This window comes from Hyperolius riggenbachi, chromosome 4, assembly GCF_040937935.1.
Source record: "Hyperolius riggenbachi isolate aHypRig1 chromosome 4, aHypRig1.pri, whole genome shotgun sequence".
NCBI classification, from domain to species: Eukaryota; Metazoa; Chordata; class Amphibia; order Anura; family Hyperoliidae; genus Hyperolius; species Hyperolius riggenbachi.
This window is the reverse complement of record NC_090649.1, coordinates 155,563,961-155,588,236: the sequence shown is the minus strand read 5'-3', so window position 1 is coordinate 155,588,236 and position 24,276 is coordinate 155,563,961. Positions and strand designations below refer to the sequence as shown.

The 24,276-nt window shown below is 41.8% G+C and overlaps 1 protein-coding gene across 13 annotated transcripts in view; it reads right to left on the bottom strand.

Annotated features, from left to right (window-relative positions):
* The window catches only part of MED12L (mediator complex subunit 12L), a 742,320-nt gene that overhangs the window by 431,214 nt on the left and 286,830 nt on the right, over positions 1–24,276 (bottom strand). For 12 of the 13 annotated variants that reach the window (XM_068280808.1, XM_068280810.1, XM_068280809.1 and 9 more), the window contains 5 exons: positions 21,096–21,227; positions 15,844–15,970; positions 9,150–9,358; positions 7,756–7,857; positions 4,619–4,783 (listed from right to left, as the gene is read on the bottom strand). In XM_068280808.1, coding sequence (XP_068136909.1) covers positions 4,619–4,783; positions 7,756–7,857; positions 9,150–9,358; positions 15,844–15,970; positions 21,096–21,227 — 735 coding nt within the window. The remainder of the gene's footprint in view (positions 1–4,618; positions 4,784–7,755; positions 7,858–9,149; positions 9,359–15,843; positions 15,971–21,095; positions 21,228–24,276) is intronic. The other variant, XM_068280819.1, reaches the window with a different exon arrangement.

Below are 24,276 nucleotides of genomic sequence, written 5' to 3'. Positions count from 1 at the left end.
GCCCCCTGCGTCCTCTCCATGGTTACAAGCAACGTGACATGGAGAGGTCGCAGGGGGCGCTGCTGAGTAGTGACATAAGCGCTGGGTCTGGAACGCACGAAGAAGCATCATTTTACATGCGCCGCTCACCGAACGATGGAGCCGCTGCCTGCTGCCACATTGCAGGGAAGGAGGGAGGAAGAGAAACAGGCACTTTGGGTGGACACTGATCCGCCCGCCCCTAGGCACGTGCCTACCGTGCCTAATGGTAAATCCGGCCCAGTTTATGCCAGTATTTCAGGGTACAATGACCTTGCACTCTGTGGCTAAACCATGTGACTTAAAAATAATGTGTAAATAACATACATGTATATTAGTGAGTATTCAGTCTGTCGTGATTTGTATCTGCCCCCCTCCCATCAAAAAGCTGCTCTCATTGGCCAACTGTCCCCATCTCTTGTCATTGGATACTTGTGACAGGACTAATGGGCATAGCCCATACTTCTAAAATAGTCTTTTGGGCTCATTATTATAATAGCTTGTACAGAGGTACCCACCGTGCATCATTCAGTATTTGCTTGCCAACACATTAGTAAGGTTCTATGATTGATGACGCAAGTTCTCACTTCTCTGCTTCCATTGGGCAGATTTATGAATGAATGATTCATAAATGGTCAAAGTGACCATCCTGTACCTAAGTTTTTCCTCAGACTTCAGTAGGTTTTCAGTTAAAGAGACTATGAAGTCAAAACTAAAAATGTTACGCATGCAGTTTTTCTACAAAATTATACAGACTTTGGCAGTATATGAAGTGTAACTCATCCTCTGATTCCTCCCATGTGCCCACTTCCTGTGCTTAGCCCTGCCCACTTTCAGCCGAGAGCTGCGGCGTTTCTGTGGCACTCTGTATCTCTGATACAGAGAACACCACAGGACTCAGTTGCAAGGGGTCAGGACTAAGCACCGGAAATGGGTGCACGGGAGGATTCTGAGGGTAAGTTACACTTCATACACCACTTCATACACCACCGAAGTTGGTATAACTTTTTAAATTAACAAAGGATCCATTTGCATCCATTAGGATCAGTTTAGTTATGGTCTGCTAAATAGACCATTTTTTAATGTGAACCAGACCTTTAGGACTTCAGCATTACTTAAAAGTCCACAAACAGAACATACATACACTACAATGTTGTTTCGTTGCTGATATGATTGGCTGGTGTCCTGAGGGTGAATGTAGGCTCACATAGCTTATCTCAAGTCTGCAGCATTAACCAGATATTGATCACATATTGCAATAATATCCATCTGATGAGTGGGCACCCAAAGCAACTTGATGTTTTAGACATTGGATCAGCAATATAAAAATAATCCAAAGGATATCCACAACAAAGATAATGACACATTACATCCAGCATATAAAGCTCAAAAACATGTCTCCTAGAAAAACAGCACTGCCACTTTTGAAACATCAGGATTTTAGGCCTTGTTTCGACTTGCAGGATTTCAGCTGCATTTTCAGCAATGCTATGCGACGCAATCCGCAGGGACATCAGGATTGCATAAACTGCACTGTCTGATGTTCCCTTTTGTACGTTGCGATTTACTGTGTAATTTTTGTGCAAGCACGGTGTGACTCCATTCATTATAAGGTTCACCTGGACGTCTGCCAAGCTTTTGCTCAGCACCGCGTTCAAGTGCTACCTTTTGAAGGCTTTTGGGAAGCCGTCAAGGCTAGCGGTTAGGGTCCCTACAGGCCCGGCCCTAGACTTTTTGCCGCCTGAGGCAAACTTTGAAGAAATCGCCCCTCCCCCCCCCCCCCCCCCCCTAGCCGTGGGTGTAAGGGGCCGCCGAGCTGGAGGGAATAGCGGGCAGGAAGGGTGTATTGGCCTAGCGGTGGGGAGGGGGGTCGGACCCCCCCCCCTCCCTCACCTGGGTCCCCCGTCCTCCGCTCCCCTCCAGCTTTCAAAAGTTAATTTGCCGCAGCTATTGTAAGAGGCACTGGCGGGGATCACTCACCTTTTCCACGTTCCAACGTGCGCTCCACTGACGTCACTTCCTGTAGCGCCGTCCACTTACAATACAGTGGGCGGCGTAGCAGGAAGTGACGTCAGTGGAGCGCACCCTGGAACGCGGAAAAGGTGAGTGATCCCTGCCCGTGCCTCTTACAATAGCGGCGGCAACTTAACTCTTTAAAGCTGGATGGGAGCGGAGGACGGGGGACCCAGGTGAGGGAGGGGGGGTCCGACCCCCCTCCCCGCCGCTAGGCCCATACCCCCTTCCTGCCCGCTATCCCCTCCAGCTCGGGCGGCCCCCCACACCCACAGACGGGCGGGTGCCGCCCCCCCAGAAGTGCCGCCTGAGGCAAAAGTTTCACCCCGCCCTGGGTCCCTACACTAGTTTGCCGGCGTTTAATGTCTCTGACAGCAACATGTTACTTTTGAGACAAGACGAGAAGCCGGGATCTACCACCAGACTTTCATGAAAGCCTGCAAAAGCCGGTTCTGAACGTGCCCATTCACTTTGGGACAGCACTCTGTCCCAAAAAACGTTGCAGCCAAAACGTTGCGAGAAATGCCGACAAACCATCTGTCTGAACCAGCCCTTTTTGAAAGGGATTGCATCCGTATTGGGGAAAATCATGGAGCAACGAAGTGCATTGCTTTGCGTCCCCTGCATTGCCTGCAGCATGAACATGGAAACGAGTCCTTAGTGTTTGGCAGGCTTATAAAAACAGTTTTGTAACATACAGTGGGGTGCGAAAGTTTAGGCAACCTTGTTAATCATCATGATTTTCCTGTATAAATCATTGGTTGATTATACAGTTAAATATATCATATAGGAGACACAGACAGTGATATTTGAGAAGCAAAATGAAGTTTATTGGATTTACAGAAAGTGTGCAATAATTGTTTAAATAAAATTAGGCAGCTGCATAAATGTGGGCACTTTTGACATTTTATTGATTCCAAAACCTTTAGAACTAATTATTGGAACTCAAAATTGGCTTGTAAGCTCAGTGACCCCTGACCTACATGCACAGGTGAATCAAATTATGAGACAAAATATTTAAGGGGGTCAATTGTAAGATTCCCTCCTCTTTTAATTTGCTCTGAAATGTAGCAACATGGTTGTCTCAAAACAACTCTCAAATGACCTGAAGACAAAGATTGTCCACCATCACGGTTTAGGGGAAGGATACAGAAAGCTGTCTCAGAGATTTCAGCTGTCTGTTTTCACAGCTAGGAACATATTGAGGAAATGGAAGACCACAGGCTCAGTTCAAGTTAAGGCTCGAAGTTGCAGACCAAGAAGAATCTCGGATAGACAGAAGCAACAAATGGTGAGAACAGTCAGAGTCAACCCACAGACCAGTACCAAAGACCTACAACATCATTGTGCTGCAGATGGAGCCACTGTGCATTGTTCAACCATTGGCACACTTTACACAAGGAGATGCTGTATGCGAGAGTGATGCAGAGGAAGCCCACAGCACAAACAGAGCCGCTTTAGGTATGCTAAGGCACATTTGGACAAGCCAGCTTAGTTTTGGAATAAGGTGTTGTGGACTGATGAAACTAAAATTGAGTTATTTGGGCATAACAAGGGGCATTATGCATGGAGGAAAAAGAACACAACATTCCAAGAAAAACACCTGCTACCTACAGTAAAATATGGCGGTGGTTCCATAATGCTGTAGGGCTGTGTGGCCAGTGCAGGGACTGGGAATCTTGTCAAAGTTGAGGGATGCATGGTTTCCACTCAGTATCAGCAGATTCTGGAGACCAATGTCCAGGAATTAGTGACAAAGCTGAAGCTGCGCCGGGGCTGGATCTTTCAACAAGACAATGACAATAAACACTGCTAAAAAAAATCCACTAAGACATTCATGCAGAGGAACAAATACAACGTTCTGGAATGGTCATCTCAGTCCCCAGACCTGAATATAATTGAAAATCTGTGGTGTGAGTTAAAGAGAGCTGTCCATGTTCGGAAGCCATCAAACCTGAATGAACTAGAGATGTTTTGTAAAGAGGAATGGTCCAAAATACCTTCAACCAGAATCCAGACTCTCATTGGAACCTACAGGAGCGTTTAGAGGTTGTAATTTCTGCAAAAGGAGGGTCTACTAAATATTGATTTCATTTCTTTTTTGTGTTGCCCAAATTTATGCACCTGCCTAATTTTGTTTAAACAATTATTGCACACTTTCAGTAAATACAATAAACTTAATTTTACTTCTCAAATATCACTTTGTGTGTCTCCTATATGATATATTTAACTGACATTTTTTATAACAACAACCAATGATTTATACAGGAAAATCATGACGATTAACAAGGTTGCCCAAACTTTTGCATCCCACTGTATATGTAGCTTGCACTATGAACAAAAATAGAACTGAAGCAAACAATTTAATAAGTGCAAACAATGAGACAAGAAGGAGGAATGGAGATTAAGTGCAGTTGGAGTATTAGTAAGCAATGAGCTCACTTGCTTTGGCTATGAAGCATCATTATCCTGTGACATTTCATGCAAACCACTGAAGTGTGGGTAGGAAGCAGTAGACTATGTAACATCACATTTCATTTACAGCTATTGAACCTCCCCCACAAAATAAACACATCACGGCACTTACCAGAGGAATGGGAAAGTGTGTAGCGTACTGTAGATGCCGCACAAGCTCATAATTAGAAGGAAAAATGATCTCTCTTCTCACCGATTTGTCACTAGAGCCGGAAACTCTTCGATGCACAGATGGCGGGTCATAGCTGTGGCAGTCACCAGGAACTGGAGATAATATCTAATGGACCCAAAACACAAGAGGGAACAAGGACACGTCATATTAATCAAACTAAAAACAATGAAAACTGGCAAAGTAAGTTTATCATGCCAGCATAATTCAATGTCTTAATGAGTACTAAAGAATAGTTCCCGGCAACTAGTACAATCCATCATCCTATGCAAAAAGCACTGCATTTTCCACTACGACCCAGGAGAGACCTGCAATACTGGTCACTAAGAATGATTATTTGTTATATACCGTATACTGAATATAGAGAGGAGAGAGGGGATGAGCAGGAGTGAGCTGTGGGGGTACATAACAATGGGGATCAGGCAAGGTTTTCCTCCACGCAAAGAGCTAATGACCAGGAGTTGGGAATGGCCAAAAGTAGTCTAAAAATGGCCAAAGGGAGCATAAAATTGCATAGATATAGTTTTACTTTAATATGACCAGGGGTGTATGAGCAGGAGTTGCAAGGATTTTAGTTGCAAGCTGTGCATCTCACAGTGACAGCTCATGTGGCCCATCGGGCATGTGAATTTGTGCATGCGGGCAGTAGTTTCATGGTGTGAGTGGGGAGATACAGGAGGCCAGATATGATGATCAGCTGAAGAAGGAAGTGCAGAGACAGGACAGGTAAGTTGAATACTTCACTGCTGCTGCTTACTCGGTATATGGGGGGGCAGACCTAATACTGCTAACTGTGGGGTGCAAATGCTGCTATCTGATGGGCACACATGGCTGCTACCTAATATTTAGCGATGATAGTAATGTGCTGATTTTGCTTACATGACATGTTGCGTAACATTTTTCAATCACAATTACACATAATTAATTTTTTGAAATGTAATTGATTTTGCGTAATCCATTCACAATTACATGTAAATATGCAAAAATGTATAATTTGGATTGAAGTCAATAGCACCGACTTTAACGGTTAACAGTTTCCATATCATCCCAAATTTGCTAGGTATGTTAAGGGAAATAGTGGGAACAAGCCAAACATTTTTTTTAACCCTCCTGGCGGTTTATCAAAATCCGCCAGGGGGCAGCAAAGGCATTTTTTTTTCATGTAGCGAGACAAGGTCTCGCTACATGATAGCTGCTGCTCAGCGGCATCCCCCCAGCCCCTCCGATCGCCTCCGGCGATCAGGAGATCCCGTTCAAAGAACGGGATCTCCTGGAGGGCTTCCCCCTGTCGCCATGGCTAGCTGCGTGTAGCAAAAAAAAATTTATGCAAATCGGCCCAGCGGGGCCTGAGCGGTGCCTTCCGGCGGCATAGCCCGAGCTCAGCTCGGGCTTACCGCCAGGAAGGTTAAAAAGACCTTGAATTTTTTAAAAAAAGACCTTGAAGGTTTTTTTAGAAAACGGATTTTAAAAATTCCAAAGAAAAATGTTTTTAAAATGGGTAAAATTAATATTTTTTACAGTTTTTATAAATAAAAAAAAACAAACAACAAAACAGAGTGAGGTCCTCCCCTGAAGCCTCTGTAACCCCTTGTCGCCCATGCAGGCTAATATAGCGAGAAATTGCAGCCCAAATATTGTGGGACTATGTACCCTGAGCTATACCAGCCCGCACAGTCCATGATAAAGGAGGGCTCCGGAACAGAGGGATGGCAAAGCATCCTCCTCTCCAATCCATGGACAAGGACATCCCCACCTCCGCTGCTCAGGAAGTGGTGGGGTAACTTCCCCAATGCCTGTGGATGTAGGCCCTTGGGGGTGGGGTGCATGGTGGCATCTGTAGGTTGCCTTTAACAAGGAAACCCCCAGATGCCCACTCCTGATGTGGGTTTAGGATTACTAATGTACCCCTTATCCATTTCCCGCTTGTTTGCTCTTTTCTTGTCTGCACAGTGATTGTATTTAGTATAGGGATATCTTAGCAGAGGTGCATTGGTGTGTGCATCCAGGCTCTTTACATAGAGAGTGCAATGCAAGTGCTACTACGCTTATGATGGCATATACAGTATATTAGGATGAGACGGAGGATTATACCCAATTCCGATTATTTGTATTAAGCGCATATCTGATTGTATTTGTATTATGATTTCCCACAGCTTGTGTGTTGTTTAACTGTTTTTATAACACTGGTTCCTCAATAAAGTTTACATTATTGCTAGCTATGGCATCTCGTATTCTTTATAGACATGAATGCCTTTTCTTGCGTTAATTAGTTTAATATACCTCATTCATGGTAACACTTATCATGGTGGCATTAGTAATATTTATTTGGCTAATTTTGTTTTTTGATGCATCTATCCTTTGTCAATTACGCGTCACAGACAGATCACATGTTGTCAGTGAAGGTCCCATTCAAAAGTGAATCAAGGAATTGCCTAAACTCTAATACTGAGACCAGGAGACAAAGTGCAAAGGCACATGTGTGCTCATATTGACAGGCTGAGCTTAGAATGGGGCCTAGATATTTTCACTTCAATGGTACGGGTATTACACTATCACACAAGAAGTTATGTTACTCTCAAGAAGTTAAACGGTTGGTATTTTTTAAATAAATGATTATTATTTTTGATTTATATAGTGCCAGCATCTTACGTAGAAATGTATTACTGGTTATTTCAGTGGGTGAATAGCATTGCCTATCACATGTGGAATGGGAGTCTGTGCTTACAGTAGTGCATAAGGCCCATATCAGTTTAAAATCACATTTGGCTCATGACCCTGAATGAAAAGTGGGTTGAAGAAAAAAACATGGTCGTCCATCTATGTTACAAGAATGGTAGCAAGGCTTAGGGGCCCAATTCAGTAATATCACCATGACTACCAAACTAAGAAAGGTTCATATGAGTAATAGCACTGCTCTCGCAAACCGATCCCTGTTTAAATAATTAATAAAAATCAAGCCATTCACGTATGAAATCTTAGATAACAAGATATTAATCATATACTATATTAACTGTACAGATTGTCTGCACCAAAAGAAAAACACATTAAATGGTCTTTTGTGATTGTTCTGATAAACATACCGGAAATTCTGACCCAAAATCTGCCTTGAATTCATTTTTCTCAATGTCGTCAAAGAGGTGGGCTGTTCCTGCATCAATCTCCATTTGGTCTAAGCCATGTTCCTAAGACAGGAAAAACAGAAGTTATATGATAAGTATTCCTACAAGCTATAACGACACATCCTGAGCTAGCAAGCTTTTACTACACAACTCACTTTATTCATCATGGGAGTTTTATCAAATGGTCACACATGCACAGCATTGCCAGTAAATGGGACACTATAAGCAATGCCAGAACAACGATGAATCAATATTTTACAGTCAGCCTAATTTGCTGATTCTTTTTCATAGAGGGACAAAGCCAAATGGGTTGAAGTGTTTAAAGGGAAAATTTGTAAGCTAAAACACAATTCTCGTATGTTTAAAATTGCAAAACGAATATTTTCCTCTGAAAGTGTAACTACAAACTTTTTTTTAGTCTAAGACATTTCTCCTGAGTTTCACCAAGGAGGCAAATTTTCATCTTATCTTTAAAAATAATTTTTCAGTATTTAATTGAAACAGTAGTATAAAGTATGGAAAAATGTAATATCCTGGCTGGCACGAGACAATAGGATTGTTAGAATGCACACACAGCAGCTAACATTAGTTTGTGGCAGCCATTACTGCTGGAAAAAGCACTATAAGTAAATGAGGTGACACAATCCCAGCTGTAGGGAAATCGCGGTTTATGCAGTGAAGATCAGGTATAACCCTACATTTGGAAACAGTGTGCTGTGCAGTGAGAGCTTTAAAGGCACTGTAGAACTAGTGAGCGTAACCGGGTGGTTTGCACTGTAAGGTTGAAGCTCTTGCAGGTTGCATCACGGTACTCTCCCCTGCCACAGCTCGTCCCAGTAGCCACTGATCTACAGTAAGTGAGACAGGCCACTCTACCAAAGGTGCAATGCGATGCGACGGAAGAGAACTGGGCAATGCAGAAGCTGCAGCATGTTGCTGAGCGGTAGTGTGTGGCACAAAACTCCATGGGAGTCAAGGCACCACAAACAATTGTTATGGAAACGGTGTAGCCGTGACATCCTTGCTGCCTGACTCTGAGTGGTGGACGGGGCCATGCTGACTTTACTGATGGTACTATCTGCCTCAGAGGCCAATCTGCCTGCAATGGTGCGGTGCGATGCACTGCGGTGTGGCTCTTCTGCTGCAAGCAAATCGCACCTCACATGCATGTAACTGGCCTTAGATAGTAATATTGGCTTCTAGAAAATAATATACTGAAAATCGTACACATAGCACATCATGTCATCTACACACAATGCCTCTATAACGCATTATATGCATAGTCTGCAGGCAGCAATGTTTCCGTAGTTTTGTAGATAACCCTCATAAGGACTAACCAAGCAAATACTTCCTACCTCCAGCTTTGCATTCAGGTCTTTAGCGTAGTGATCATCCATATTCTCTCCAAGAGGTGAGTGAGATCTAGTACCAGCAGACAAATCACCGCGTGATATCAGGGTGCACATGTATGCATCATGGGAGAAGATGTCATGTCGGATGAATTCACAGAACAGTAGCACCAGATTCACAAACTCCACTTTTTCATGTTCGTTGTTTGGATTACCTAAGCAAAGCGTAAATAAAGGATACAATGTTATGGGGGTCTCTAGAGTATGAATCAATCCCAGACAAATCTCAGTTTCTCAATACACAAGAATAAAACAAAGTTACTGCACTAGCTGTAAAACCAAGCTAATCAAATCATATTTAATGTGGCAGCTATCCTTAACTCGGGAATGGTGGAAAGATACAGGTAATGGTAATACCTGCTCCTATGAGCTCACTTTTTTTTTTTTTTAGTTGTACAGATTTTCTTATTCTTTGCCATCTTCAAACTGCTATAAAAGACAACTATCATTAATGCTTAAAGGGATACTGTAGGGGGGTCGGGGGAAAATGAGCTGAACTTACCCGGGGCTTCTAATGGTCCCCCGCAGACATCCTGTGTTGGCGCAGCCACTCACCGATGTTTCGGCCCCGCCTCCAGTTCACTTCTGGAATTTCTGACTTTAAAGTCAGAAAACCACTGCACCTGCACGCCCGTGTCCTCGCTCCCGCTGATGTCACCAGGAGTGTACTGCGCAGACACAGACCATACTGGGCCTGCGCTGTGCGCTCTTGATGACATCAGCGGGATCGAGGACACGGCAACGCAGGCGCAGTGGTTTTCAGACTTTAAAGTCAGAAATTCCAGAAGTGAACCGGAGGCGGGGCCGGAGCATCGGTGAGTGGCTGCGCCAACACAGGATGTCTGCGGGGGACGGTTAGAAGCCCCGGGTAAGTTCAACTCATTTTCCCCTGACCCCCCTACAGTATCCCTTTAAGGCCTCTTTCACAGTGTGACATTAAAGTCACACGTTAAAACAATGTTTAATGCACTGCAATGAAAAATCAATGCTCCACTCACAGTGCACACATTGCGTTGGTGTCTAACGCTACACATTAAGTGAAAGTGCTGCATGCAGTGCGTTATACATGTTATTAGCTGCGTTGGACTGTTTGCACATGCTCAGTAATGACTTTGAGACATACTTTTCATAGCCTATTTTCTACTGTATATGCTGTATGCATTGGTAACGCTACGATGCGACTTTTTGGGCGCGTTGCGTTGTATGTTTGCGGTGCGATTTTAACGTTGCACAAAAACGCAATGTCCCACTGGGAAAGAGGCCTAAGTGTTCAAAGTTTTATTTTTCATTACAATTCTGAAGCTCTGTATTATATAGCTACTGTCAATGTCATAGCCCCCCCATTTACTGACACCTATGTAGTAGTCAGGGCATCCAAAAGTCACTGATCACCTGTGAACACATAAATGTGAGTACTGCTACCTGGCTACCTGTGGAAAATAAAGCAATTGGCTTGTGAAAGCCGTGATCACCATAGCAACACAAAAAAAATAATGGGCATAGCTGACAATGTCCTAGCAGAGTTCTGTGACTTATCCGACCTCATTAGGATTTATTTATTTACTAGTAAAAAAGCCCGCCCATTAAAAAATGGGCGCTAGGCTACAGCCGCTCCCCCCCCCCCCCCCCAGCAACGTGAGCACGGATGCATCCCGCTTTCCCGTCCTCCACCGCTGTTTGCAGTATATGCACACAGGGAGATGTTGTTAGCTTGGTTGTTATTTCCCACAATGCAATGAGGTTCACAGACAGCAAACTGTCAACTCTGGAAGCAGGGACACACACACACACACACACACACACACACACACACACACACGGGGACAGGATGCAGAGACACAGAAGTTTTATTATATAGGATTTTTACTTTTGACAGCATTCTACAACTACACAAGTTCACCTCTGCTCTAAAACATTAAACACAGCACAAAAACTTGTATGGAAAATTACTCAAATAAAATTACTATAAGGGTTAATACCTCAAAATTCCAAAATTTGCTATTAGAGATGGCCGGAAATGGCAATTTCCGTTTCCGCCGAAAATCCGCATTCTGCCATTGCCAATTACCGCTACCGATTCCGCATTCCGATGTGGATTTTCGTGGTAATTTCCGCCAACTTTAACATTCATTTTTGTCCAAAACAACAAGGTCTTTTTGAAATATTTTTTTCTTCTTGTTCCCACTTGTCTGCTTAACATTCCCCGAAAATGTTGTGTTTTTAGCACCTATGGGGGCTTTGCTATTAACCTCTAAAGTCGGTGTCATATCGCATAACGGTTCCAATGCGGGTTTTCGTGGTCATTTCTGCTGAATTTAACATCGATTTTCTCAAAAACCAGTCTTTTTGAAATATTTTTTTCTTCTTGTTTCCATTTGTCTGCTTAACATTCCCTGAGAATTTGGTGTTTCTAGCACCTATGGAGGCTTTGTTATTAACCTCTAAAGTCACCATCATAACGCATATTGGTAATGAGAATTTTCTGCATTTTACATTCAGTCAACAGCGGCCAACTTTGGCAGTTAATAGCAAAGCCCCCGTAGGTTCTACAAACACCAAATTTTCAGGGTATGTTAAGCAGAAAAGTGAAAACAAGAGGAAAAAAATATTTCAAAAAGACCTTGTAGTTTTTGAGAAAATCGATGTTAAAATCGGCAGAAATTACCGCGAACATTCACATTGGAACCGATATGCGGTATGATACCGACTTTAGAGGTTAATAGCAATTCCCCCATAGGTGCTAGAAACACCACATTTTCATGGAATGTTAAGCCGAAAAGTAGGAACAAGAGGGGAAATAACCTTTCAAATAGACCTTGTAGTTTTTGAGAAAATTGATGTTAAATTCAGCAGAAATGTCTGCGATTTCCGCAAAAATTTCCACGAAAATCCGCCTACCACACTTCCATTACCGATTTCCGAATTTGGATGAGGAAATGCAATTTCCGATCGGAAAATAGGAAATTTCATTTCCGCGGAATCCGAACGAGCATCCCTATTTGCAGATCAAACAAAGGAGAGAAAGCTCATAGGTAGCAAATACTAAAAACAAGACAATGGGCTTGATTCACAAAAGAGTGCCAACAGATAGCACGGCCGTTTTCGCGTGCATTTTCACGTTTTTGCGCGATCACGAATTTTCGCACACAAACGATATTGGTTTCGTGTGAAAATGCGTGTTTGCATGCAAAAAGTTATCATTTATGGGCCTGTTTCCACTACACGCAGATTGGATGCAGGAAAACTGACTCCAATGAATGCCTATTGGCCTGTTTCCACTTAACATGATTTTTGTGATGCAGATTTTCCCATAGGCATTCACTGGAGTTTTTTTGCATCCAATCTGTGTGCAGTGGAAACAGGCCCTTATGCAAAAATTTGTGTGGAAACTGCCGTGCTATCAGTTAGCACTCTTTTGTGAATCAAGCCCAATCTGATCATTTTGTAGAGCAGCACGCTTATCAATTAGCTTTTGAGTGAAGTGGAACTTTGAGTTATTAATCGTTCTAGTAACTATATACCAGTATTTTTCTCCCTAGAGGTTCTTATGTTGTGTTTTAGTGCAAAGATGAAATTCTGAGTTTCATACCACTTTCTGACCTTGTGGATAAAGTACCTTGATGATGCTGAGGCATCACAGATACAGCTACATAGGAATTCACAAACTTATATCAGTGAGAAGGTTTTTTGTGAAAAAACAGAAATGTATACACTTACTCCAAGACAAATGAATGGAGCAGTTTATACAAGCCTCAAATACTAATAATGCTCTGTTGGATCTGTTCATGTCAAACAATGCAGAACTTCCTAGAAATGTTCATATTAGGATAAATCTGGGATATAGTGATCGTTACATGGTCTCTTTTAATCTCAGCTATAAAAATATGTCTAGGCTGGGAAAAGAAAAACGAGACGTTTTCCCTGGTCAGGGCCGCACTCTGGTGAATAGGAATGATTTTCAATGAAAAATACCAAACTGAAATAGGAGTTTTATAAATGAGCTCTATATAAACATATCGGTCAAGTACAAAAGACTATAAACAAACCTTATATGGTTCACGTCTCAAGTTAATAAGGCTTTAATCAACAAGGAAAAACGTTCAAAACGAATAATGTGAAATAACTTGTTCATCATTTGAGACTAACAAACAATACAACAATACTCATAAAATAGAAATTGGGTTGAAAATTATTTCATAAAGCAAAGATAGTTGCTAGCAATAGAGAAAAATCCTAATAAACCCTTAATCATTTTGGCATATAAGGCAAGACCTGAGAATGAAGACCTATTAAACAGTAACTAAACTCTGTTGGTCACAGGCAACGTGCAAATGTATTATATGCATTCTTTAGATGTGGAATACTAAGAGAACTGGTGGCATAGATGTGTAGTTTGAACATGACACTGAAGGAGTTTCACAGCAGCTTACTGAGCATAGCATTCAAAAATGCTTAGACCAGTGCTGTCCCAAGTATGGGCCAGGGGGTTGAATGTGGCCCATCAAGGCTTTTCCAGTGGCCCTTGAAGCTATTTTTATTATTTAATTTTAAGGGACTTGCGGGAAGTTGCTGTAGCAACACATGGATCAATTTAGTTGTAATGATGTGGCAGGCACATTAACATGCCATGTTTCATAACTAGCTCCTCGCTCTTCACTGGACTGTAACATCGTCCAGGTCTTAAATGAGTCCAGCAAGAAGTGTGGGAGCACCAGTGTTCTGGCAGCAAGGAATTAGTCATGTTACAGCTGGTAAGTATAGTTCCTTTTAAAGGAGCCACAGAACACCAATGACTGAGAGGTCACTATGCCTCTTATCTGTGAGGGTCACTCTGCCTATTATTAGTGGGGGTCATGATGTCTATGGTTATTTGTGGGGGGAAGGGGGGTTCTCTCTACCTATTATTTGTGGGGGCCACTCTGACTATTATTTGTAGGGGGCATTCTGCCTATTATTAGTGATTGCACTCTTTCAGTAGTTACCATATTTTTCGGACTATAAGACGCACCTAAGTTTAGAGGAATAAAAACAGGGGGAAAAAATATACTAAACCTGGTGCATCCATAGTGAAGGGGCATCTTGTGGAGTATGCCCCCTTTGTACCTCCAGTGTCCGTCTCCGTCCTCCTCTATGCAACTTTGTGTCCCCCTTGTGTCCTCCTCTATGCCCTTCTGTGTCCCTCTGTGTCCTCCTTTGCATGGGCACAGTACAGGGAGTCCCCTACATTGCAGCGTGTTGGAGGTTTGTATTGGCAGGCGTTCACAAGTCAGGAACTCCCAGCATTTTCTATAAGTTGCAGTGACTGTTTTCCCCCCCACTTTTGGGGGAGTCTAATAGTCCAAAAAACACAATATTTGTGTGTTGGGTGGCACTCTACCTATAGTTATTTGAAGGGGACATTCTGCATAATGTTATTTGTGGGGGGCACTCTGCATGTTTTTATTTTGGGAAACACTCGGCATATTTTTACTTTGGGAAACACTCGGCATATTCTTATTTTGGGAGATACTCTGTATATTCTTATTTTGGTAATCACTCTTCATAGTGTGATTTTGGGTAGTTTCTAAGTATTATTTGGAGGTCACTTTGTCTTATTGTGTTTTTATGTTTGCCTGATTATGATGCATGGATAGACACTTAATTAAACTGTTTCAGGGTCACACTCTGCCTAATAATGCTATTCAATTGTCTTGAGCTTCTCTATAAATGCTGATCTTGTCACAGAATGAATTTAAACTAAAGCCTATGATGATGTTTCACAATGCTACCAACACCTTCTCTGAAAGTCCTGAAACAACAAACATACACTTTTGTATGGGAAAACAGGCTTGCACAGTATAAAATTATGCTCTCACGCTATGCTAAAATATGATAAATATGGCTATAATTAATATTATTTATCTCACATTAGGTAAACCAAATGGATTATTATTTGACAACTTGATCATATCATATATCAGCAGTGCAGGAACTTATTTTTAATGCTTAGATGCAATAAGAACTTCAAAGCATACCTATCAGTATAATATTTGGTACATATGATAAAGAAACGTGGGCCTTCCAGCCCCCAGGACCAGCAGGAGCTAACACATTATTGACAGCTGTCTGCTTCCAGGTCCTATAGCTAGTTCAGGCCAAATGAGTCGACCATCTTCTGTCTCAGAACAGTGATCTGTTGGTATTGAGTAGAGATGGACTTCTACAATGAAGGATGCCCACTGGTGCAGGGTAGGGGGAGTTGGAAGAAGGATTTGAAAAAATACAGATTCTAAATTATTTAACTGATGTCTAGAAGGAATCTGACAGTATAGAGAACACTGAACTGTCTGAGACATCCCTTCCTTCCCCTTTCCACCCCGCCTCCTTGGTTTTTCCCTAGGACAGCAAAGTAATATGAGAATCTTATTGTAAGGGTTTTTTTTACTCTTATTTTGTAAAACAATATGATAGTGGATTGACGATATACTAAGTTTCTTGGATTTCCATGAGACAATTGATCTTATTTACAAGCATTATTTACTATGATACCTTGTTCTTTTGTATTTATTTCATATACTTAATGTCAATATCACATATTGGTTTGTTCTTTAGGTATGTATATGTAAATTCTCAATAAAAAAGAGATTTAACGGGGACTTACTGAGACATGGCGCTTGAGAGTCTAGAAATCGCAGTAGTACATTCTGAAAAATGGGCAGGCTGGATCCTGGAAGAGAAGCTGAGGAGATTGATTCTTTCTCATCCAAAACCTCTGACTCACTACATCGCTAGGAATATAAAACAAGAACTGTGTTACAACATTGTTCATTAATTAATCAACAGGAATTATTCATGACAACTGGATACAATATTTCATACAATACTTTAATAATTATCAGCTGCCACCACTTTAGATACTAGACTTAGTAACGGCAGCATATTGCAAGGCTGGGAAGATGCCAATAGCAGTGATGGGCCAATAACTAAAAATCAAGAGAGAAGGTGATAAATAAAAACAACATTTCTGATTGGTCATTTTAGGGAAACACATCATAGCCTCTGACAACTTTGTTTCTTTTTTACCTTGGTATGGTTTCACAACTTTGTACATAGTTTCTACAGTGAATATTAATGGTTTTCTAGTCAAGATAAAGTTTTACAGAATGTGGAAATGTTTTAGATCTTTCCTCACACTGCAATCACCTCCAATGAACTTTGGTGAATCAGGGCAGAAACTGAGTGACAGTTGATTGACAAACATTGCACAGGCAGGCTACTCGACTTTGTGCCTGTTCTGTCTTATGGAGAGCGGTAGAGGGGAGCGTATGCATTAGGGGTCTCTATGAATGTTGCTGAAGGAACTACATTAGATCTCAGCCAAACATCGTTTAAATTCTCTGAAGAAGAGGCCACATAAAAAAAGCTATTGTGCATGAAGAAATCTAGCATGTGCACGTACAAAAATATATTAATCTCAACCCTGGCTGGAGGAAAGATAACAAGTGGGGCTTGCACTCTTTTGCAGGTAGGCACTTGCCTGTTTTTAAGTAGCGCTGTTCATTTCCTTAATAGGTACTAATTTAATTCATTTTTGGTCAGCTGCTCCCACTTAACAGCCATGCTTTTGGTGTATATGCAGAGCTTTTGTTTGGGTTCAAGGTGCGTTTGTAGTTCCTGGGGGGGGGCTCAGCGCATCTCTGATGGAGGCCATTCGGAGGCGGCCTGGTGTTGCGCTGATCCACCTTTTGTGCAATTTTCAATTTTTTCGATTTTACTTGATTAGCCGCACCCAGGCTATGCATATACATAGGTTAGGATTTAGTTAGTGTTAGGCCCCTCCCATGGAGGATTGACTTCTTCGCAGTGGGAGGGACGAGTACTTAATAGGTTGCATGCAAGCTGTTACAGGAAACCAACATCCTCCAGTGGTAGACAGGTCATGTGTATGCTCGGTGTGTATTATATCCCACAAGTGGGGCTTGCACTCTTTTGCAGGTAGGCACTTGCCTGTTTTTAAGTAGCGCTGTTCATTTCCTTGCTATGTACAAACTGGCATTGGACTTTACAGACAGTGTATCAGGGGTGTAACTACAAATCACAGGCCCCCCAGCAAAACTTTGATGGGTCCCCCAATGTTTATACCCTTTGCCTTGCCTGCCCCTGGTGACTCTCACAGCCCATCTTGCAAGGGTCATGAAACAAGCATGGATATCGTAATCTTTACACCCATAACAAGTGTAGCTGCAAAAACACCTGATCTGAAGGATGAACCACTTTATCAGAGGGAGTAAAGTAGTAGTTGGGTCCCCCTTACAGCTCTGGGCCCCCCTGCAGGAACTGCTCCCCTTAGTTATGCCGCTGAGGTGTATAATGAACATAGAAGACAGCAGATAATGAGGCACAGGCATAAGTAATGCAAGGATACTGGAGAGGCAGTAGAATGAGGCTAGGTGGTTTTGCTGTGAAGGGGTTTTTAGTTAAGAAGGACGACTGCTTGGGGTAAAATGGTGTTCCTGTGCCTAGAGGTTTTGGTGAGGATGGTTCTGTAGGAGCAGCTTGAAGGGTTGAAGAAACAACTGCAGGGGTGGGTGGGGTCCTGCACGATCCTGTTGACCATGGTCATCATTCTAGATGTGTGTAGGAGGTCTAGCGGTGGCAGGAGTGATCTGATCATCCTTTCTACAGTGTGGATTACTTTTTGGAGTTTGTACCAGTCGCTTGCAGCTGCACCTGCGTACCAGAGGATAATGGAGGAGCAGAGGATAGTCTTGATGCTGGCAGTGTAGAAGCTGGTCAGCAGCTCCAATGGCATACCGAACCTCCAATTGTCCCCGGAAGGCTGAGCCTTCTTTTGGATTTTGGTGGTGATCTCACCCCATCTCAACAGCCATTTTCTTGTGTAATTTTTGAATTTGTAGCAATGTTTAAACTGGTGTACAAGAAGAGTAATTCAAAACACCTCAAACACTTATATCCAAGACTGATTTATCAAAACCAGTGTAGCAAAATCTACAGCAAATCTGGAGTAAAACCTGGAGCAGTTGCTAAGAAAAACCAATAAGAATCCTTTATCTGGTCATATTTTTTAGATATCCAGATCATTTTTGCATCATGTTTTATCCAATTTTTCTTGCACTGTTTTTTTATAATTCTACCCCCTCCTGTCTCGAATATGTGGGAACAAAATGTGTTCCTTGTAACTAGTCTCCCTGCACATAATAAGCCCTTAGTGCTCTATTTCCATCCAAAAATGCACAGAGAAGGCCAAGAAAACACATTTTTTTGCAAATGAATAAGAATTAAGTGGATGACTTTTGTTAGTAAATAGAGCATTTTATTTTAACATTAGAATGGCAATCGAATAAATAGAACCCCAGAGATGAGTAAAACTTCTTACATGCCAAACATACTCTATCATAACACAGGATTATAAGGAGTAGAAGTCCTCAGAACATGCTGCAGATTAAGTAGTGTTTATATGACATTTTAGAAAACTATAAAGCCACGCATCCAATGTGGTCAAAGAGTCAAGTCCCGAGCAGACCTCCAGTCACTTTCCAAGTTACGCAGCTCAGAAACGTTCTATGGAATGATGCTTGGGAATAAAGCAACCAAGTGCCTTTTTATCCAACAATCACAAAACAATCTCGCACCATCAACACAGCTGAAGGGCTGATACCAACTGGGACTCATACTAATGATCATGGGAAGTGCAGAGGGAGTCACTGAGAACATGTCCCTTTAGGTATTCATAATTTCATATAGATTGAAAAACATACTCCTGGTTGCCCCAGAAAATCAGGGAAAACTTTTAGTTGGAAAGAAAATGTGCTCAGCTTTGGGCAGTTTGGACAGAAACAGACAAAGAGAACTTGTCACAACATAAACACATCAAGCTCTCACAAACACTTCAAACGAAACTCCACCTAAGACAAATTTTTTCATTTTAGAAAGAGTGATGGAAGGTGAAAAAGAATAACAATGTGCTGGCAATGTCCACTTTAGGGAGATTGGTGAGACCAGTTAATGGAAACAGGAGGCAGTTTAAATTTACTTAAGTGGACAGAGGCATGAATAAAAACTTGACATAGGTTCTAAAGCCTTCCTGCGTGAGAGTCAATTTATTTCTACTCTGTGTTTCTATTTATAACTCATTTTCTGTCCTTGGTGACATCAGCTAAAGCAAAAGAAAGTGGGTGAGATTTTTTTCCCAAATTGTACCCAGAGAGTTACATAGTTATTTGGGTTGAAAAAAGACATGCGTCTTTCGAGTTCACTCAGAAAACAAAGTACAACACCAGCCTGTTCCCTCACATATCCCTGTCGATCCAGAGGTAGATCAGGTAGAGTTTTATTAATCCTTCTTATACTATTCAAACTCCCCAAAAAATTATTTGAATGTCATAAGCCTTTACATTACAACATCTCAAAATAATAGTTTTATCTCTTCATCAGAAGTCCTAAAAGAGGAGCTGTCAGCCATATGATCTCAGAAAAAAAACACATAAGTAGATAAATTCTTGTTCTTGCTCTACTTATGTATTGCACTGTCCACATATGTCTTGCACTGTCTACATTTTGATTTTAGAGTTTTTCTATAGTAAAAAAAAGAAAATCCTTCTTAGGATTTTCCATTTTTACTGTCTATCTTGAAGCCAATCCTGACATAATTTCCTCTCTTACTCTGTGTAGAATTGCTTGCCCTCCTCCCAGTCTTCGGACCCACCCAGCTCTGCAGTACAAAGTGCATTGTCTCAGCATGAGAAATATTGGCCAATCAGAGACGAACACAGGTGTGAGAGGGGAAAACAGGAAGGAAAGAGGCTTTAGCCAATCAAGCTGCATTAGTTATGTATGAGGGGAAAGTAATGAAGAAAAAAAAATACAGCATGCCCTGCAACTTCCTTTGTGCAGCAGATGTACCAAATAAGAGCCTGGGAAACTGGGGAATTATGTTTTATGGAGAAGAAAAGTAAAAGTGATTTTTAACTTTTGGATTGCCTGGTAAGCATCCTTATTACTTGTTTACCAGTTAAAAATAAAGAATTGATTTTTGATTGTATGCCTGATAGTTACACTTTAACCCTGTGCTCTTGGCTTGCAAACATTGCCTTCCAGCTTGGAAATACAGAGTTCTTACACACTCCTCTGTGCTATACACTTCCCTAATGGCTACAGAGGTTCACAGCTATGGAGAAGAGTTTGTGGTCTTTCTGTCCCTCCCATAGAGTGACCACTCTGTACCAGGAAGCACAGGGAAAGGTGGAGCAGACCAGCAGAGTGTGAACAGCTGATCAGCATAGACTGAACAGCCATGCCAAGACTAATTGCCAAAGAGCTGCAACAACATTAGAGCAGCGAGCCAGGACTATAATAAAATAAGTCACAGTAAAAGTAAAATAAACATACACACATCATACTTACCTCTTGTGTAGTATACTTATCAATCTCTTTCTCCTCTCCTGCATCCTTTTTATCCACTGTGATCAGTGGAATTCTCTGTCTTCCACTTCATAAATAGTGATGACCCTGAAACAGCTTCCAGGTCAACACTTCGTTAGCCAGTAATATCGCTTGAGCCAAAGGGGCACATGGACATTACCTTGTACATCAGTTGTCCTTTCAGTTATAACTGACAGCAACCGATATAGTGAAAATGGGCCCTAAGGCTTTAAATTTCCTGAGAGTCAAGTCTAACAAGATCTTTTCAGAACTGGAAGCTACTTACACTTCGGAGATTGGTGAAAGGGAACGTGTCAAAGTCAAAGTAAAAACATTAAACAATAAAAGGTATGGATTAAGTACACAACACTCTGTGTACAGATAATGCCCATATCTTGAAAAGCTGTAATAGTCCCAGAAGCGGTAAAGTGTTCTCAATCCTGGATCATTCAGTGCCAGAGACTCACATACCTCCACCTCTATCTCCAGCTGCCTCTTCTCCAGCAGTTTAGCAACAACCATAGCCCGATGCTTTCCAAATCGCTTGCAGCTCACGGCCCACTCACAGAGTAATGTGACTACGGCTTCATCACTGGGAGGCACCTATTCCAAACAAACAAAATTCCATTATAACAAGTCAAGAGAAAACTGTTAAACGTTATGCCACCAACTACCAGTGTGCAAAATACTATCTTCTGGGTAAAAGAGTAGTCTACATTTTGAATATTAAAGAGACTCTGTAACAAAATTTTCAGCCTTATTTCTTCTATCCTATAAGTTCCTATACCTGTTCTAATGTGGTCTGTCTTACTGCAGCCTTTCCTAGTTGCACAGTGGCCGTATTATCTCTGTTATATAATCTAATCTTCTTTCCTCTGACGGCTTTGTCGGGCTCAGGCACTCAGGCAGGAATGTGCTGCTGCTGATAGAAGCTATACACACCCTCTCCATGCCCCTGCAGGTTCTGTGTGAGTCACAGACTGAGCTCCTCTCAGCCTATCACAAGTTGGTTAGAAGCCATGTCTTTTGTATGTAAACACTGCCTAAAACTGGCAATTACAAGCCAGGATTGCAGCAAGGAGTGGCAGAAACAGTACAGAGGGGCCCAGGAGAACATAATGAATAGAATGGTATGCTTTTTATTATAAGAATTTTAGAGTACAGATTCTCTTTAAGGTATTTAAACTTGAAATAACCACTTGACTAGTTACCTGAAAGAAGTATGGCACAGATCACTTCTGTTATATGGGGCCTGATTCACTATAGACGGTGAAGTTGCTGTGCATAAGCAGCACATGGCAATTTTACTGGTGCTAACGCTGTGAAAGCACCGCCTGTAACCCATGAGCACAAGGAGCATTTCCGGGTTAACGCTGGTAACTTGCGTGGCACCAATGTGTTAATGGGCAGTGTTTCTCACGGTTTTAGCACCAGTAAAATTGCCATGTGTTATCTGCACTTGGCAAATTTACCGGCATTAGTGCATCAGGCCCTTTGATCTTTATAATGAGACATGGTCCCAACATGTTTGCAAAACAGTACGAAGTGAGAGTATACAGGAGCCTATAATTAGGCCATTTGAACTCACACATATACATTATATAAATGATAGGTAGGTTATCACTACATTTTAAGAAGAGAAAAAGACTAACTGTGTATTGATACACTTTTACAAAATACAGTATTTAAATGCATTGCCGCACTTCAGATAAAATGTGCAGACATTACTAAATCACTGTATTACATAGAAGTGTGTAGGATGTGAATTGTTTCTCATCAGTTTATGCACACATAGTGAAAACTAAAGAAAAGAGTACAGAATAACGTCTCTCCCCGCTACCGCAAAACTTCCCGGCGGCGGGAAATACTATTCCCCTTCTCGGAGGGAGATGTAATTCAGGGTCCGGCCGGAGCCCTGAATTACCCTTACGTGCTCTGCGCAGTATTACAATGCTGCTATGGGGCCCCTGGTTTCGGCGCCCGGTGGTAAGCTCCATGCATCGAAACCACCTGTTTGCCCCTTTGCCCTGTGACCCGGTGGTATGTGCAAGACCTCGTACATGCCCAGTCAGGTCATGTGGTACAGGCCCTTGGCAGTTGTTTACAGAGGACTCGGGACACTGGATGATATGCGTGGGTAGATAGGTGTGCCCCAGGGTGGGTGGCTGGTTTGACTGGCCAGTGGTCCGTTGGTCAATGGAAAATCAAATGCTACTTTCACCCTTTCAAGGAGATCTTTCCATCATACCAGATCAATCTCTCTCAAACGGTTGCGACTAGAAACCCGTTGAAATCACAATCATAATGAATGAAACTGTCAGATATATATGCCACAAATCGAGTTATATACGGGCACCTCAAGGTCTCCAGGTGCCTAGATAAATGTTTTCGCTCTGACTGAAGGAGGTAAAAGCCACTTTTATAGCAGTGACCTTCTGTGTGCAAGTTACACTGATTGTAATGGTACTTTCCAGACTGAAAATCTTTCTGACTGAGCTGCATATTATATTATTAAGCCACATAGCAGCCTCCACATTAGCTGGGTAAAATTTCGTAACATTACTTTAGGTCCAAAGCAGAGGATAACTATATAGGCAGTGAAGAATTGGAGGGGAAGATTTTAATTATATATTTTTATGCCTGACTGTAGTTACAATGAGCTGCCAGAAGCTTTTTCCATATCTCTTGCAGTGCTAACAAGGACAAGCAAATCCTCTCAGATCCCAGAACCACATCTTATCTAAAGTGACATGTGAGATGATGAGCGAGATGATGAGATAATGAGGTTTTACTGAAGCAAAGTTCAAAGGGTTATCATTACTTCTGCTTCTTTTTAATCTTAAAGGGCAGAGTGTGGTTTCTAAACTACTGTGACAGTCTGATGAAATATAAAAAAAATTAAGCAATAGAAATAAAAATATGAGACACTACTAATTTTATATTTGTCATCCATAATACATGTACAATTCATTATCTCATAAGGTTATTTTTACTTCAAGTTCACTTTAAACTGGTCAGGGACAAATCAGCAGATAACCTCAGGAAACATTATGTATTTGAAATAACAAATTCAAGTGCCTGACCTCAGTCTTACTGAAATACTGCGGTGTGATGTAAAGCAAGCTGTCTAAGAAAGGCCACAAAAAATGCATGGGAACTGATAGCATTGTATGTAGGGCTGGGCCACCATTGTTCCTAGGTGATGACGACAAGCCTTAACAGACAGGAAACATTTGGTACTTTATGTAAACTGCACTGCATAGGTTTTTTTTTTATGAATAACAATGGAAGAATACTGTATCCTCTATTATAAGCCGGCCTTGTATATAAGTTGACTGCAATATTTGGCCCTCTTAAGCTGTAATTTTGTATTGACTCAAGTATAAGTCTACTCAGCAAAGTTAATGGCTGCACGTGGTGACTGTCCTGCATACAGTATTGCAGCCATTAACCTCTCCTGGCCCTTAAGTGCAGCCAATACCTCCTCCAGGCCCTCAAGTGCAACAATTATTCACTCCCCTTCCTGCAGCCCAGTATCTTCCCCCTGCCTGTTTCCTTGTTAATTGTTGTGGCCAGGACTTTCAGACCTGTGTTTTCTTGGAATTTCCTTTATCAAGAAAGTATTATAACCACTGGGTAATTTGCTGCAAAT